Genomic DNA, 18453 nt, shown 5'->3' with positions numbered 1-18453 from the left:
TTTCTTATCTTTTATTTTTTAGTGTGGAAATTTGCATTTTTTCTCTTTAACTGGGGTAGTTTTGCTAGGCCTACATTTACTAAACTAAACAGAATATTTAGTAAGCTTAAAGTGGCACATTTCACTTAAATCTAAATGAATTTTTACCCTGTTAACTTTTCACTGTGTCTCACCCTCTAGATGCTTCCTGCAGCATATTCCATCCCAGCCACATTCCCTGTTCACCCCCTGCTCCAAATTTAGCAGCCAAAGAAGCCTTCACTTATCCAATTACCAAAGCATGAGTCACATTGCTTCATTTTGTTGTCACTGTAGATTTACCTCATCCAGACTTTTCCTAAGGCCTGTTTTTTCCTGAGTGTTATTGCTAAATGTTGTTCTGATTTTTTTTTTAAATATAAAGATATTGAGCTCCATGATTTCATAGTGTTGATTAGTGAACAAATTGTCTGAGAGGAATCTGATTGAGGTGCAGACACAGTTTTATTTACACAGATGAGTTTGTTAAGACATCACCCTACTGCTTGATACAGGCCTGTAAACCTGTGAATAGCCTTACAGAAATAATTTATTTGATCTATAAAACAGTATGAATTTTTTCAAAGTGGATCTAGTTTTTGGACTGAGGTTAGAAAATGCTGTTTCCCTTTCCACCTCCATTTTCTCAAACTGAAAATGTAGATTCACCAAAATTTTGTGATAAAAAATAAACAAAAAACCCAAACACACCCTCTCTCACACACACACGCAAAACACTTACTGTTTAGTTCACTCGCATTAAATGCAGTGTATGTTGCATTGAAGCCATTATAATTCTCTGAATAATCAGACATAAATTGTGCTGTAGCCTCATGAGAAAAAATGTAAATTGTTTCAAGATTGGTCCCTGACAGAGAAGCTGAAAACAAAAAAAAAAAACCATACAGTCAGAGAGAAAATAATCACAAGCACATTAAAATTTCCAGTGTTGTCGCAAAAGCACAGTGTATTAGTTTAGTCTTAAGGGATGGTTTTCCTGTTTTGCTGCAATCCTGCAACAATAGCTTCAAACTCTTTAAGCATTTAGCTGTTTGGCTGACATATAAATATTCTGTATGTTCCATCTCTGATATCCACCAATATGGATATCAGCTAGTCTTTTAACCATTTCTCATTTCCATTGTCTGTCTATTTCCAAAAATAAAGATAAATAATAATATGTCTTTCTGATATACTTAAATTCCTATTGTCTATCTTCAGAATATGTTTTCAGTTTCTGATGGAATTCAGCTGAATAGGCTGAGTCTTTTGGAAAATGGGTACAATCCCAATTTTCAGAGTAGAACATAGAGACAGAGATAAGGTATCATCTGTATTCCAAGATGTGAGGAAAACAATGCCATACTTGTAAAGGTTTTCGGGATGTTTTGTAACAATTTTCCCACCCAAGTGCAGTTTAGATGCTTTAATTTTATGATACTCTGTGTGATACTACAGGAACTTCTGACAATATATTTCCAATGAAACATGGATCCCTCAAGACCATGAGGCTGATGAAGTTATCAAGATCATTCAAATAAGATCTCAAAAAACAAGTAGAAATTTCATAATGTGTAAAGGTTTTTCTGGTCTAATTAAAAGGTAGACAGGTATATTGAGATTAATTGTCTAACAGGGTAACTTTATGTAGATCCAGTCTTTCTCCTAAACATACATGTGCAGTTTTTGATACCTCAAAATGCTTATTTTATCACTTAGATTTTAGTCTTATTAGCTGAAGAATAAACTTACCTCTTAAAATCTTATTTTGTCCTAATCCTTCAAAAATACTCAACACATCTTCATATGGTTGTGTTTCAAAAGAAGTGAAGTTCAGTTTAATGGACAACCCTTGAGGCACTCTAAGGCAACAAAAGAAACACAAACTCAAAACTGAAAATCTATTATTTGACTTCAGTAAAGTAATTGAAGTCATTGAGTGCTTGAATGAAAAGTTCAGAATCAACATGTAATTCTATTAATCAAGATTATTAATCAAGATGATCTATTTTTCTAACTTGTAAAATTGCCAAAGGAATTAGGTGTAAACCTTTTGTAACAGTGTGTGCACACCTTTACACACTGGAATTAACTGTACTCTAGAAACTGAATGTTCTGAACTCTAGAATGTGATTATCAGTTCTAAAAGAGTTTTTTTGGAGGTTTTGGCTGGGTTTCATTGTCCTCTGCATCTCATTGAATTGAAATAATTTTTTCCATACCTATTACTCTTAGGTACCTCACTGCTCAGGTAGACTTCCCAAACCCAGAGGAACAGTATCAAGGTATGAATATGAGCAGCAAGATATCAAAATCTCTCTCCTGGAAGTCCAGAACACTGTCTCTTATGACAAAAACAGGATTTGCATGCAGATTTGATGATCTCAAACCCACTCTTTGGGAAATTGTTACAAATCCGAATCATCACAGACAAAGTTTAATGACAGAAGTCACTTGAAGTAAAGTGTAAAAATTCTTGGCCTTATTTTGCTACAGTTATGCTCAATGAATATTCTATATTTAATTTGTTCTCCCATTCGACATATATGGTAGTCCAAATTTTAAAACACTACCAGCTTAGCTACCACAATGTGGGGTTTTTTTCAGAATTCAGAGACTCAAAGAAAATAAGCTTTTAACAGCAATCTGCTGGTGTTTATCAGTAATGATAAGTAGAGAAGTGTGAAATAAATACTTAGATATTTTGCCTTTTAAAATTTGTTGTTGTTGTTGTAATTTTATATTTCTCCAGATGGAAGAAATAGCTTTGGTTAGAAAAGTAAAACATATAGTTGGAAGGTTCAGGAAGCTAAACTTTCAGGGAAATATTGAGCATATTGCTCTTTAAGGAGAGGAGATTGGATCTTCATTTGGAGTTAAAGGGCATAAAAATGTAAAAGCTCTTCCTAAAGGTAATGGGGAAATATTTTTAGACAAAGGCAGGCACAAGAAAATCTAATATCGGATGTATTATAGGTTGACTTTTAACACATTTTATAGGGATAATAAAAAACATAGGTTACTGGAAAACCCAAAAGTTCCCTCATGGAAAAAACTCTATTTGAAACAAAAAATTGAGTGCCACTTTGAATTTCTTAGGGCTTTACTCTCAGTGTTGCCTGATTTCTTAAAGTAGTTAAGTGGAAAATAAATTCTGATGGTTGTTTTTTTGTCATTTTTCAATCTGTAATTGCACATATCTGCAGAAGCTCTACCATATAATTTGCAATTGCTCATGATTCTTTCCAAAATGAAGTTTGTACTAGCTACATACCTAGTATGGATATCTACCTAGTACAGTGCTTCCAGCACTTGGAGCAACATCAACAGTTTAGAAGGAGGGAGGGCACTTGGGCCATGTTTATTTACTGCACTCAAATTCTGCAATGCCATGAAATGAGGAACAAGGCAGACATATTCTGAAGGGAAAAATTCTTGTTCTTTTCCTGGGACACACCTGTATTTTAAAGCCAGGTGCTGCCAGTAATTACTGGTGAACAGTACCGCTGAGGAGGAGAAGGAAAAAATGTACTAAACAGAAGGAAAAACATGATTTCAAGGTGAAGATGAAAGTTCTGAACAAAATCAAAGCCTAGCACTTTCAAAGGAGCCCTTGGAATGAGAAGGTCAAATCTTTTGCAATTTTAAAGGCAATTTCTTAATCTCCTTTGAAATCTTCTGCCAAATTAATACTTCTCAGAATCAAAGAACAGCCATTATTATGGCTGCCTTTCAAAGCAGTGACATCTGAATTAGCAATCACAGAAGGGATTTTTAGGACCTTATAACTTATGATCATCCAATTTTTTTAGATATGTAGTTTTGGATGAGATTTATCATCATATAGTGTGGCTATCTTTTTTCTCCTTGGCCTAAGAACTGCACCTAGAGAGTCAAAATCAAAGAGTTGTCCCTGTCTGTAGGTATATATCCTTGATAAAAAAAAATCCACTTCTTTTGCCTAAGGCTTAACAGGCATTTGGTGCTATTATGTAAAATACTAACTATGCAATTCTAAAACATATTTCTAAATTACATAGGTACACAGGTACTCTTAATTCACATATGAAACGTTTACACATACGTGATAACGTAATTCTTGAAAACTCTCTTAAATAAGAATTATCTCATTTAAATAAGAATTATCTCATATAAAGCCATTATGTGATGACTACTATTTAATATAATCCTTTGGGAAAAAAAAATTGAATTATTTTGAGTTATGTGATTTATTTTGAACTTACACTTATGTTCTTCTGGATGTATATAACACACAAAATTTCTTAAAATTGTACCTAAGAATTTTTGTAAGTGGAAAAATTATTGAATTATTGATATAGTTATGGAGCTTATGCATGAAAGTTTTTAAAGAAAAGTTAAATAAACACAGGAGAAAATGGTATTACATATTTTCTGTGCTGGGGTACTTGAGAATAAAAGCAAATAGCATAAGACTATTTTGTAGGAAACAAGATCACTTCATAATAAAAAAAATGTTAGCTACAAAATTATTGGAAAATGGCTTACACTATTATCCATTGGCAAACAATGTTTTCATTATATGGCTTTGGATAATTCATAGAGTGAAAAAACCCAGAGGAACCAGTCAACATGAATTTTCCATCACAAACTGCAGCTGTAAAGATATAATGAAGAACATTTGTCAGAATGACATTTGAAAAACAGAATTAGAGCCAAAATGTGGGTGACCAAATGTGGATATTGATTTACATGGATTACCTTGGAACTGCTTTGTAAGCAACAATAAGAAGAAAAAATAAAATACAATATCAACTTATTCCCATTTCTAATTCTTATCACTGTTTGATCTCAAAGTGCTATATGAGAAGAAAAGCGTACAGAAAATTCATTTTTAAATTAGACACAATCCAACTAATCCAAACTAGTCTAAACCAATCCAAATATTTCAAAAACAGCAACTGGATTTAGGTAATCCAACACTTTCATTTTACTCTATACTTTTATAAGGAAACAGGATCTTGCCTTACCAGTTCTTATCTACAATGACTCTAAATCAGAAAACTGTGTTTGTACTACCAGAGACATGTGAATAAATACAAAAGGAGACATGGTTGACTATTGTTATCTCTACTTTTATGAGCTTCCTGGTTCCTTGCCTTATATATTACCGAATACTTGAAGAGATAAGTGGATCTCCCAGTTTTCCTGCAAGATATTGAATTCATTCAGATGAGATAAATGTCATTTATCATCATCTATTTTTTCAAAGGGCTTTCAATAATTTTTTTTTCCTTGGTTTTGGTATTCCATTCTATGAAAATTCTTCACTCCAAAAAAAGGAAAAAAAAGAGTATTTTTAAACCTCAGCAAGACTGGAAATGATAATTCATGTAGAGATTTTTATTTCAGCAGACACTGAAAAATTGCTGAAGGTTTTGCTTCATCTCTTGAACATTATGTTAGGAATCTGTCTAATCATGTTTTCTCTTCAGTTGTTAAGAAAAGTATGATAGGGTTTCCACATAAGGATAAAATCAGTACCACACACGTGCTGAGGCTTAAAAATACTTTTTTTTCCCTATGATATACTGTGGTATCTGGAGAGGTAAGGACAAGTTCATCAGTTTGAGGCAGATGATCAGAAATTATACAGAGCTTTTAATTAATTTCAGAAATTAAATCATACCTATAATGACTGTCCAAATTACGAATAACCAATCATATTGAAAATTAAATGGGAATTTTATTGAACACATTCCTCCCCTGGGAAATTATATACAAAAGAATACACTGGGCCTCTCTGTGTGTTCATTTTATAAGTGTAATATTCTTTCTGCCTTTCACTGTAGCAAACACAAAATAAAAGTCAAGCTTTGTTTCAGGCAGCTGTACACCATAAATGAACTTTGCCAACAAGCCTAATGCATGAGCCGAAATAGAAACATATTCCCTTTTGCAATCTTTAAGAGGAAAGCAGAACACATAGGATTTTAAATACATAGAGGGAAAAAGTCCATGAATGATCGTTATTATTCTATATTAGCATTAGAGCTGGGTATTGGTACTTTTTCCTCCATTTTAATTCACATATTTCCTGTCCTTACCAATGAGAAGAAGAAAATCAGTGTGAGAAGAAGGAAAGCACCCAGCTTTGTTAACAATGAAGATTACAAAAAAGTGGTGCTGTTAACAAGTAGGACATAATCTGCTCTAAAAGGAATCTTATAGTATGGACAATAATAAAAAAGATAAGCATACTTTTCTAATAAAATCAACAACAAGTGTTTGCTCATTTACTTATCTTAGAATCACAGAATGGGTCAGGTTTGAAGGGACCACAATGGGTCCAACCTCCTTGCTCAAGCAGGATTAACCTAGAGCACATGGGACAGGATTGTTTCCAGACACTTCAGGAATATCTCCAGTGAGGGACACTCCACAGCCTCTCTGGGTGATCTATTCCAGTATTTGGTCACTGCACAGTGAAGAAATTCTTCCCCATGTTCAGGTGGAACTTCCTGTGCATCAATTCCTGCCCATTGCCTCTTGTCCCATTGCTGGGCACCACTGAGCAGAGCCTGGTCCCTGCTCTGACCCTGCAGGCACTGACAGACACTGATGAGGTTCCCTCTCAGTCTCTTCTTGAGGCTGAGCAGCCCCAGCTCCCTCAGCCTTTCCTCATAAGAGAGATGCTTCAGCCTTCTGTTATTATGATTGTTCTTATCGTATTGTTCCCTTTTATACGTTCCTTATCTCTTAAGAGACAGTGAGTAAATTCAAGCAGGTCCTTAGGTAGGCTAGCAATAGTCAGTGCTTAGTGTGTCAAGAATGAGCAGGAAGAGGACAGGGACTGCTCCTTCTTCCCTAGAGAACATCCTAGTGCTTCCTCCTTGCAGGGAGAAAGAAGCTGTGGTCAAAGATGGATGGGCATGGGAGTCATTACATTTTTGCCTCATCCTGGAGCCCAAAGAAAAGCTGCAGTTGTTCATCTAAGGAGACAGGAGATATCCTTTGAAGAAGCTACTTCTACTCTTTCCTCAACATGTATCTTGCTGTCCTCTTCTATTTACTTATGTTCCATACATGGGACATTATGAGGGCTTCATTCTGTTAGCCTTGAATTTGAGGGAGAAACTCCCCAAACTGGCCGAATCAAGCCCACGTATTCCACTTGACAGGATCTCTCTGCCAAAGGCCAGTTCATTACTTTCTGATTAATCTCTCTCAGTGCTGTAGTGATGCTGTGAGGTGAGTAATCACAAAATGATAGTCTTGACATAAAATAACTGCAAAGAGTCTGCAGAAACCCCTCCTGGGATCAGCCTCCAGTCTCCCTTTCTGTACCCCTACGTGCTACGTGGCTGCTTTACAGCAATGCCAGTCATTATTAGTGGCTGCTGTTCAGATTTCACATTTCTCTGGAGACCCTTTCACTGAAATTTCTAGCTCTACTTTTGTGAAGCCTTTTGTTACTGCATTGCATTGCAGAGCCAGGAAGAAACATTTCAATATAATTTTAATCAATAAAACAAACAAACAAAAGGGTGTACAGTTGCTTGAATCTCTCCTGAGAATCTGAGATTTTACTGAATCTCTCTAATGAAGGAAAAATGTTACTAAAATTCACTTTTTAATTCTATAGTTTTAAGCCATTGACATTATGAAATCAGAGATACTAGAGGGAATAACAACCAAGATGAAAAAAAACCCAAATTTTTTAGAGGACAACAACACTTTTATATGCAGGAACACTTGTATAAGTGAATTATGAATTGTCTATAAATAAATCTCATTGTGAAACTCTGAAGAACTTCTGAAAACCTAAACAATTTTAGATTTCATGTGATCATATTAAGTTTCTAGGAATGGGACAAAAATAAAATATTAAAGATGTGGAAATATTGGCAGCTATCCCAAAGGTGCATCCAGCTTCTTACCCCTCATTCCACTGGTTTTATAAAATCTGCTTAGAAACTTAAAAACAAAAAATTAGAGAAGCTCTGAGGTTTTGGATAGGAAAGACTGACAATGTGATATAAGAAACATGGATCAACAATTTGTCCTCCAGCCAGAACTGTACTTCTATAAGGTTATGAGCCAAAACTGCTGCACTAGTGGTAACTGACCAAATTGTTTGGAAACACCAGGCATCAGTGAAGATGAACAGAGGCACATCATCCAGCTCTCTGGACTGTAACTACAGCTGTTTTCCCTTCTGACACTATTTTTACTCTTATTAATATTTATTTCATACTTTCACTTTTATTATTTTTATTATTTGTACTTATTTATTTTATTTACTTATTTTATTAAGTATGCAAAGTCCTGAAATTTTTAGCTCAGTTGTACTGTAATGAGGAATAACATCCTCAGTTACAAAGGGGAAAAAAATCACAAATTATATTTGGTAGAGATTTGGAGAGATGTGCAAATCACATCCAAAAGCCATGTGCATAAAAGTTCATGCCTCAGCTGAAAACCTCAACTCAAGCAGAATTCATAACATAAAACCCTGTGTGGCCTTCAAGGCACAGCTGAGTCATGTCTGCACAGCATTGACTTCAAGTATTTGAGCTTATTTTTGTCTGTATCTACCAATGCATAATATTAATTAAATTCTGCCATACATAACAGGTATGAATGTAATATCTTCAATACAATGTGGGGGAATCTTGTAAATTCAGACCTAGCTGGGGCATTGACCTGCTAGATTGAATCCAGAGGAGTCCACCAAATTGATCAGAGGGATGGAGCTCTTCTGCTATGAGGAAAGGCTGAGAGAATTGGGAGTATTAACTTGGAGAAAAGAAGGTTTTGGGGTGAAATAATTGTGTCCTTTTTCTGATGGGACCCTACAAGAGAGATGGAGAGAGTTTATGCACAAGGGCCTGGACTGACAGGACAAGGGGAAATGGATTCAAACTGACAAAGAATAGGTTTAGGCCAAATACTAGGAAAATACTTCTGGAACAGGTTGGTCAGAGACTGTATGGATGTCACCTGCCTGGAAGTGTCCAAGGCCAGGTTGGATGGGGCTCTGAGGAACCTGGGATAGTGCAAGGTGTCCCTGGCAGGGGGTTGGAACGAGGTGATCTTTAAGGTCCCTTCCAATCCAGGCCATTCTGTGATTCTATGATGGTAAGTAAAAATCATTCATTTTATGAGATGTGTAATGTTACTTCATGAGTATAAAGGTCTACATTTTTCTTATTTAGCAATACCTAAAAAAACCCCCCAAAAAACTCAACAAGTACCCCAAATAAGATTGCTGCTTCAAAAAAAAAAAAAAAAAAAAAAAGTATGATGGTAGAAATGAGTGACTGAATAACTTCTTGGGGTTATGTTACCTAATGCTTTCCATGGAAATAAGATCTAGCTGAACCTTAGGACCTTCTGATTTCCTCAACCATAGAAGGACCAACTCAGTCAATAATTATTATGATCTAGATAGATGCAGCTGTTATGATAAGTAGACATTTTGATGTGCTTCAGTGAATATACTGCTGAAGTATTTTGATGGATATTTTCCCTAAAATATTCAGCCAAGTCCTGAGCTGACTGCAGTCAGAAAAAAATGTAGGTAATGGGCAGAAAATCTGCAATTCTCTTTTCCTTTTTTCTGAAGAAAATTACATTTATGTAAGAGAGGCTCAGCCTGTCACAAACCTTCAGGATCAAGCTTTCAGATTCTTTAAAAAGGTAATTGGTCCTTTACAAGCTTGTTTGTTTTTAGAGCCCAGCATTTCACGTTTCTGAAAACTGAAGCAGACTGCCCTCACTGTTTTCCTCTTCTCACAGCAAAATGAAAAGAAGCATTCCAGATTTCTAGCACTAAATTCTATAGTAAAAAAAAAAACAACCAGAAAACAAAGTAACAAAGCAATAAACAAGCAAGCAAACAAAACCCTCAGGGAGTTAATTGCTCCCATTTCTCCTAAAACATTTGCAATATTCTCTTTGTCAGACAGCTTGACAGACTTTTAACTGAGAGCTGAGGCTGTGGAGAGCAATGCAGGCAGCATTTTGACTCCCCAGCAAAGCTGCAGAGGAGTTTGGTAAGGAGCAATGTAGTCAAACTCCTTGGTACAAAAAATTTCCTGGGGAAACCAGGAAGTCAGATGGAATCATAGAGCAGAATAACTTAGGTTAGAAAATGCCACCAAGGTCATTGAATTCAGCCAGTGCCAGATCACCACCTTGGCAACCAGATCATGTCCAGTCATTTCTTGAGCCCCTCCAAGGATGGTGACTCCACCACCCCCCTGGGCAGCCTGTTTCAATGCTGGACAAGCATTTCTGTGAAGAAATTCTTCCTGATGCCCAACCTGAATGTCCCCTGGCACAGTTTGAGGCCATCTCCTCTTGTTCCTGTCACTGCTTGCCTGGGGGAAGAGCCTGACCCACTCCTGGCTCCATCCTCCTGTCAGGGGGTTGTACAGAGTGAGAAGTTGATCCCTGAGCTGCCTTTTCTCCCAGCTCCTCACATGGATTGTTCTCCAGTTTTATTGCCCTTCCATGGATCCTCTCCAGGCCCTCAATGTCCTTCTTATGGTGAGGGGCCCAGAAATGAACAGAGTACTTGAAGATAAGGAAAAAGCAAACAAAGTGACCAGCACTGCAGGATAAGAATTCTTTGTGTTAAACTCCAGTGGGGTTTCAGGTCTGTAGTTTCACAGAATCAGAAACAGGCTGAGCTTGAATGGGACATGTATAGGTCATCTGGTCTGAACACTGTTTCACAAAATCACATAATAATGAGGTTGGAAGAGACCTCTAAGATCATCAAGATAATATCACTGATGCAAGTCTTCATATTAAATTTCCATATTATTTTGTAATTTGCATAGGATTTACATTAGTAATATTTATATATTAAGCAACAAGTGTATAACTTTATATTGAAACAGAAGGACTCTAATATTTCATTATTTATTAAGCATATTCTTCATTAGTGAGGATTTTGCAGAACATTGTTTCCTCTTGCAAGATAAATATTATAAAAATCACTCATTATTTTTAGTAGAATTGATTTGGACTTCACTGTGCAGTTTATTGCCCATAAACTATTTTCAAACTACTGACAGTATTTTAAACAGATGTTTAAAAAGACTGATTTACAGGAGTGCACATTCTTACCACATCTTTTTTCAGATTCATCTGAACCATCTGGGCAGTTCAAGACTCCATCACAAAAGAAATCTTTGCTAATGCAGGTTGCACCATCAGCACAGAGTTCAGCAGGTGGCAAACACTCAGCTGAAATAATAAAAATGAGAGCAGCAATAACAGTATAGCAGTAATGTAGTCTCACTACAAAAGAAAATTGACTTACCTCTGGTTGCTTTACCACTAATCAAATCAACCACTCTATTGTGTTTTACAAAGCTGCATTTTTAAAAGCCTGGAATGCAATATCACATACTAAAATTTGGCACAGAATGGAGACAGTTCTCAGAAGTAAAATATATTTTGAAACTAAACTTGATGTAAGGATGAAAGAAAATATCTGTGATTTCCTTTTTTTTTTTTTCTTTACAATAATAAACTACTTTATGCAATATAATAAATTACATTTTCCAATTTCTTATGTTTAAATAATGTGAGAAAACTCTACTTTGGTTTAAATAACAGTGAAAAAGCTCTGAGTTTAGGTAAATAGAATTTAATTTATTTCTTCAATTTTAACACATCACACTGTTGCACCTCATCATGCTAAGGTATCTGATTTTTCAACCAGTGTATCCTACAAAAAAGTGACTTTACATTCTAAAACACCAGAATTATGAGAAACCATATTCTTTTCAGATTTACAAATTAAATATATAAGTTAAGAGCAAATTTCTGTTAGAAGAATACATGGGCAGATCCTTGAAATTGTGCATTCTACTAATAGCCTTTTCCTAGAGCATAAGTATTCATCCACTGCAAAAAAACCTCTTAGTCCTTAGAGGGTTTTGGCCTTAGATATCTGTAGAATTGAAGTAGGTCCTATTAAAGTGAACAGAAACACGAAGCTAAACTAAACTTTGGAGAACTACTAATTTGAAAATTCTTAAAATTGCATTAAATTCTATAGAAATATTCACACAGTTCCTTATCTCTACTTCAATAAATGCTTACAGAAAAAGGTCAGCACTTCTGATGCAAGAAGGAAAAAATAGTAATTTGTAAAATTTTATCTTTTTAATTCCTTTTTCATAGATCTGTTAGTTCTGTAATCAGATTTAGTATGATATTATATTGTGTGTCCCAGACTGATATTGGCATGGATGTATTGTAACATTTCAAAGTGGTTTACAAAACACTCTCAGTGTTGGCAATGAAAATGCTACAAAGCCACAAGATTTACCATTTTGCATCCAACTGGAAATGAAAATGAACCAAACATACTCCAGTAAAGTGTTCGAGGTGACACAGGGCCAGTGAATGAATTTCCACAGATGAGCAGAGACAAAACTGTGCATTCCATACCCAGAGCAAAAATTACAACCAATAACCCAGGAAGAGATTTTGCTCAAGCCCCATCAGGCAAGAAATCATTGTTTACATGCAACATGATCAATTCTTGGTTTATTCAGCTCAGAAAACTAAACAGCACTGCCACCTCCTGGATTGAAAGAAATCAACTTTTCCTACTTTAACATTCTGACTTTTAAATGGCAAATTACCCTAAAATGTGCTGTAAGTGCTGCAATTCAAATAAATAAGGACAGTAAATACATATGACTCGAACACATTAGGCTGCTTGTAGATACCAAATATATTTCACCGTATAAGAAGGCTGGAGAATTTTTTCAAAGATTCAAACATCTTCAGCTTTCTATCCATTGGAAGTTATACTTTGCTATCAGTTTGCTTATTTTATTTTATTTTCCTCATCAGAGTCAAGAAATAATACGAACTTTTTAAAAAAAGAGCAGCTAGTGTTAGTGTCAATGTGTGCATCAACATGCAGTACACATGCAGCACTTTTGTAGCACATACAGTCTTAGAAGTCCCTTTTCCTTTAAGAGGTCTCATTGGTCTAAGGTAAACCTGCATGTCCTGAATTTTCAGGAATGAAATACAAGGATTAGATGCTGTGAGGAGGGGCTGTACATGAGCAATTTTTCAATCTTTTTTTACACAGAGCAACCTCCCTGCTCCTCCACACACACAGTTACTCACCCACTGTTGTTGGGGGCTTGCTTGTGGTGACTTGTCCTGAACCTGGACAAACACAACCCAAGGTTAGAACACTACCTCTTGCTCTCTGGGAGCACCTCTGTGGTTACTTGGGCAGAATTAAGCAGCAGTTAATCTGCTTTTATATCTGCATTATTGCAGATATTTAAAACAAACGAACAAACAAAAAATGCTCCCCACACTCCAGGTGACGATTTGGTAGTGCCAGCTTGAGTGGATTGGTCATGAAGCTCAAGTGTCACAATAAACACAGGAAAAAATATGTGAAACCCAAGTGTTTCAATAGCTTCAAAAGATTTCTTTCCTCCTTCCACCTTCCCCCCACTAAAACAGGAACAATTCTTTCTTGTCTTCCCCTGTAAAAGTTCTGACCTGAAGTTGGTGTCAGGGAACTTGTAATTAAACTCGTGGGATCTGTTGAAACAAGAAAAGTGATGACATCAACATTAGTACTAAAAGATAAATTTACATTTTCTGACAAATAAAATTGCTCTACAAGTAAATTAGGAGCCTCAAATCTATTTAGTATTTGTCCATTTACATACAGGTGTATACATATATATATAAACTGTGGGTGTGCTTATTTACACATGAACAAATGCCTAGGTAAATAAACAGATTTTTTTAGTGATTGTAAACTGCAAAACATTCTGGAAAAATGGAATGTGTATTTGTGATTGCTCCAACAGAAGTTCCACTTCATCGAGGATGCACCTGGCATTTCCAGCTCCCAAACAGTCTTTTTTCTTTTCCTCTCTGAATTTGCTTTAGCATCCCTGTTTACTATTTTTAGTTTCTAAATTAAGACTAAAACATGTGAGTAGGATGATGATGTTTTCAACTGAAAACAATCCCCATGTCACTGCAGGTACTGGATCCTGTACCTGCAGGATATAATATATAGGGTTTATAATATTAAGGGTCTGAAGGAATAAGTGGGAGGTGCAGTAAGGCTTTCTCTATAGTTTGTCACCCATCAGATTTGTGGGCAGAAGTTTCTGACCACTGGCCATCAACCACTTTTGTTAGATATTCCTGCACTCCCAGATCTAGTGCACAAACTTGCAGGAGGATTTCCCACCAATTTTTTATCAAAACATGCTTATTTAGCAAATACTATTAGGCTAAACTGGACCATTCTGGTTATGGTGCATTCTGTGTCAGCAGATTTAGGGACACAGTTTCTTTGGCAGAGAAAAACAAGACCAGTGAATAGATGGACTGTTCTCACAGCTACTGTAGAGAAAAAAGGCTTAATTCATACCATCACAGGTTTTCAAAGAGATACACACACACAAAAACATATATATATATATATATATATATATATATATATATATTTATATCAAAGATATATATATATATTTATCTCAACACATCTGTCTATACATTTACTACAGGATAACCAATTTAGAAGGAATTAAACGTTCCAAGACCTAAAACCTAGATGCATACAGGAGCAAACAATTCTAAGGAAACAGTTATCAGGGAGCTACATCTTGAAAACTGTTGACAAATTGTGGTTGCTACAGATGTTCCCAAAAGTGCAAGCACAAGTTGACAGAAAAATCCCTAAAGAAAACACAGGACAGTGAAAGAAGCAGCAGTGATATAAGCACAATTACTAGAAAATCTCACTAAAGTAACAGGGTGAGATGGCAAAGGATGTTTTTAGGGTCAGCAGGGCCACAACCCTGCATCCAGATGTATAAATGTACACATGTGGTAAAACGTGGATATATTGTGACATTTGGACTGAAACAGAAAGAAAAAGGAGGTAGACAAAATTAACAAAAAGTACAAAAGTGACCTCAAGCAAAACCAAAGCCAAGGGAGAGGAAATTCACACCAGGAATATGGTTTCCATTCCAACCTTGGGTGCTGACAATTCCCAACTCCCTTCCCCTTTCCTTAGGAACCTTCCCCAGTCTCCAAATTTTTGCTTGAGGGTGATTAACAACATTGAACTTAGGACCAGGGGAGCATTAAGATAGCACACCAGAGGAAGGGACAGGTAGGGGAAAAATCTGAATGTTAGCAGTTTAAACTGTATCTCTGGGAATAGCCTATAGGATTTGCACACTTTGGACTATGCACATTGGCAGACCTGTAACCAGACTAATAGTAACCCTTTCATTACTATGGCTGTAATTAGAATATCAATAAATACTTGTCTCCTATATTTATAGGGGCAGTTGTTTAGCTTCTGCTCTGGTACCCTGCCCTGGAGAGTTTGTATGTGATACTTTGCTTGTAGTTGTATGTGACTAGCTGCACCTAGTGCTATAAAGCACTTATTGTATTGTTTATATCTCTGGCTGACTTTTGGCAGGTTTGTGAGACTAAGTTTGTCTGCTTCATGTCTTAGAATCGTAAAATTTCCAGGGATAGTGGAAGGAAAATCTGTCTGTCACTGTTGTTTAGCAAATCAATAACACCAACATGAGAGCAGGAGTCCCCAGCCTGATCTACCTCCCTAAATCTGCAAAATCTTCAGCTTGCAGCTCAGCTGGTTAAAGGAGACTCAGCTTTTGGTTTGATACTCTAATTAAGCTCCTACAGATTTTGTACAGACTACAGTTCACTCACTGCTTTCTCAAATAGTCAGAAATGGTGGAAGCAGTTAATTATCACTGAATGGACCCTGGCAGTCAAGCCTCAGCTGCAGCCAGAGCAGCTTTACCAAGTTGTGTGAGCTGAACAGCAAGTCTTGTTTTCCTTCATCTTGTATTGGAAGCAAAAATTAGTGCCTGCTTTGAGAAAGATACCTACCTGATGAGGTTAAAGGCATCATTGTAGTAGGATTTTCAGCAGCTTCTGGAAGAAAGCAAGTTCATTATAAACTTCTTTTATCGCACAGTGTCTAGTTTTAGATGACAGAAATAAAGATTAAAAAGAAACCAGCTGTGACTATTTCTCTTTGAATCCCTGTCAGTGTCCTGCTTCCCTCCTTTTGCCTCATTCTGTTACCCAGTCTTTTCTCAAACTCCATGATCTTCCCAAGGAGAAAAGATCCCAAAAATGAGTTGAGGTTATGAGGTTTCAAAGCCACTGCAGGTCCTTTCAATCCTCAATTCCTAGTGATTGTATTGCACATAGAATGTCTTCACCTGGGAAATCTCTCTCAAGGCTTTTTATTCTATAGAGATTTGCAGAGCACCTGTGTCTTAGAGAACAGTATTTAGAAGAGATGAATGAGTTAAAATCAACCTGGGATAGTTTACAAGAAAGAAAGTTACTTTTAATCACTGTGAAAAGTAATTTCAATCAAATCACACCTGTTTGACACCTCTCTCCCTCTTTGAAATAGGAATGTCTCTGGCAGAGCATATTGATATACACAGTGCAAAAGTGCCATATATGATTGTGATTGTTAATTAGTTACAATTATTTTATTGAAACACTCCTGGTAGAATGGACAGGTGCTATCTCAGATGAAAATAGTCCTTTGAATGACTCATAGAAGTAAAAGTTTGACTACTTCAAAGTTCATCAATGGATGAACCTTTAAAGAGGCTCTTAATTATTTTTGGTGGCATTTTTGAAGTATAAGAGCAATCAATTTCCACAGTGTTGTGCAGTAATTTGTAATAAACAGTAAAGACAACTAAATATGCCCAGACTCTGAATTTAGCCTTTGAATACTTGAAGAACTTAACAAAAAATGCAGCTTTTGATATAGAGTAAGAGACATGGCACAGCAGATTGCCACTCTTCAGTTTTTATTTAATAGTAACTCCAGCAGGTCTTCAAATGTCAGCTAATCAACTTCTGCTTCAAAGAATTCAGATTGTTTTTTAACCTCATCCTCAGTGAAGGGCTGTTTTGAAGCTTTATTCAGGTAAAAAAAAAAAAAAAAAGATTCCCATTGATCTTGATGGGCTCCCATTTAGACTTTGATATCTTTTCTAGTACTTACATTCCATTTACATTTACCTAGGCTCTACAAGAATATAGAGCCAGTTCCCTGGGTGCACTTCTCCCAAAGCAGTTTGTTTTTCTTCAGGACATATTTTTGAGTAAATTAGTCTTTACTCACTGCAGCTCTGAGCTCTTTTCTTATTCTTTAGCAGAACAAAATTATAACTGTATTTTACTTATGAAACAACAGGGCTGGGGTTTAATTGCTTTAATTAGAGGGCCAAAAATTACAAATATTATGCTTCATAAGAGCATAAGAGGTGAAATTGAGTCATTTTCACTGGGAAACCACTACTTTGCCCTTTACTCCCTCCTTAGGGAATGTACACAATGCTGGCTCATACTTTCTATTAGAAAAGGTTGTAAATTCTTCTTTCTGCTGCTACTGAAACTTATGGAATGGGGGAGGATGGCACCCAAGAGAAAAAGTAACAATCCAGTTGCTGTCTGGGAGCCAAAGCTTTCATTCCCGCTACCTGCAGTTCTGAAGGATTTTTAGAATTAAAAACAAAAAACAAACAAACAAAAATCCAAATAAACAAGCAAAAAACCCCTCAAACAAAAAACTTACTAAAATTACCTGTGATGTGTATGCTGTTCACATCGATTTTCAAAGCCTTGGTAGGATTAGGGTTATTTGCAATGACACCCAAAACCAGCACATTTTTTATTTTCTCAACTGTTACCATCTTGGTAAAGTAAAGGGTGAAGATCACAACCACACTACCAATACAAAACATAGAAGTTAATTAGTTATTCAAGCTGATGAAAAAAATCTGCAATATGACATAATCTAGAGAATAGTTCATTCTAACACTGGTTCAATTGGCAAAGGCAGATTGTTTTTTAAATATTGGCTGGCAAAGATGACATAAAGAAACATCTCTTAATCATCAGGTCAGTTTGAACCTTGGAGAAACTTTGTTTTTTCTTTATCTACTTTTACTTGCACTGTCAGAAAAAAAAAAAAACAAAAAAACAAACAAAACAAAACAAGACAACATTCATTTCAATTGCTGCAATGGAGCTGAACTTGAGGAAAACTAAAGAAGTAGCTTTACTGTTGTTCAATAGGTTTAGCCATAAAATATTGAAGGTGAACATGGAAGTATTACAAAAATTGTATAATATGGCAAAATATAATACAAAGTGACCATTTTTATAAAGCAAATCTGTGGATTCTGCATTTTTGCAGATCTGTGGTGTGATTGCCTGTATTCTCACAAGGAAACAATGATGGCTGAAAACAGAGATATTTAGAAATTGTGGTTAAACTGCATTTAACTTCTATGAATTTTATCCAGAGTGTTTTCTGTTTGTTCTCTCCATCCTTTCTATTCACTGTTA

The 18453-nt window shown here is 35.9% G+C and overlaps 1 protein-coding gene across 1 annotated transcript in view; it reads right to left on the bottom strand.

Annotated features, from left to right (window-relative positions):
* The window catches only part of TMPRSS15 (transmembrane serine protease 15), a 46616-nt gene extending 28629 nt beyond the window's left edge, over positions 1-17987 (bottom strand). Inside the window, exons 1-5 of the mRNA XM_085573326.1 lie at positions 17678-17987; positions 11137-11349; positions 4546-4654; positions 1771-1880; positions 761-898 (exon numbers count right to left, since the gene is read on the bottom strand). Of these exons, the coding sequence (XP_085429452.1) occupies positions 761-898; positions 1771-1880; positions 4546-4654; positions 11137-11349; positions 17678-17846 (739 nt within the window). The 5' untranslated portion in view covers positions 17847-17987. The remainder of the gene's footprint in view (positions 1-760; positions 899-1770; positions 1881-4545; positions 4655-11136; positions 11350-17677) is intronic.
* Positions 17988-18453: the final 466 nt, after the last annotated feature.

The sequence above is a fragment of the Lonchura striata genome, chromosome 1, assembly GCF_050655825.1.
Source record: "Lonchura striata isolate lonStrDom1 chromosome 1, ASM5065582v1, whole genome shotgun sequence".
Lineage (NCBI taxonomy): Eukaryota > Metazoa > Chordata > Aves > Passeriformes > Estrildidae > Lonchura > Lonchura striata.
The sequence above is the reverse complement of the archived record's forward strand: the minus strand, read 5'-3'. Positions and strand labels throughout refer to the sequence as shown.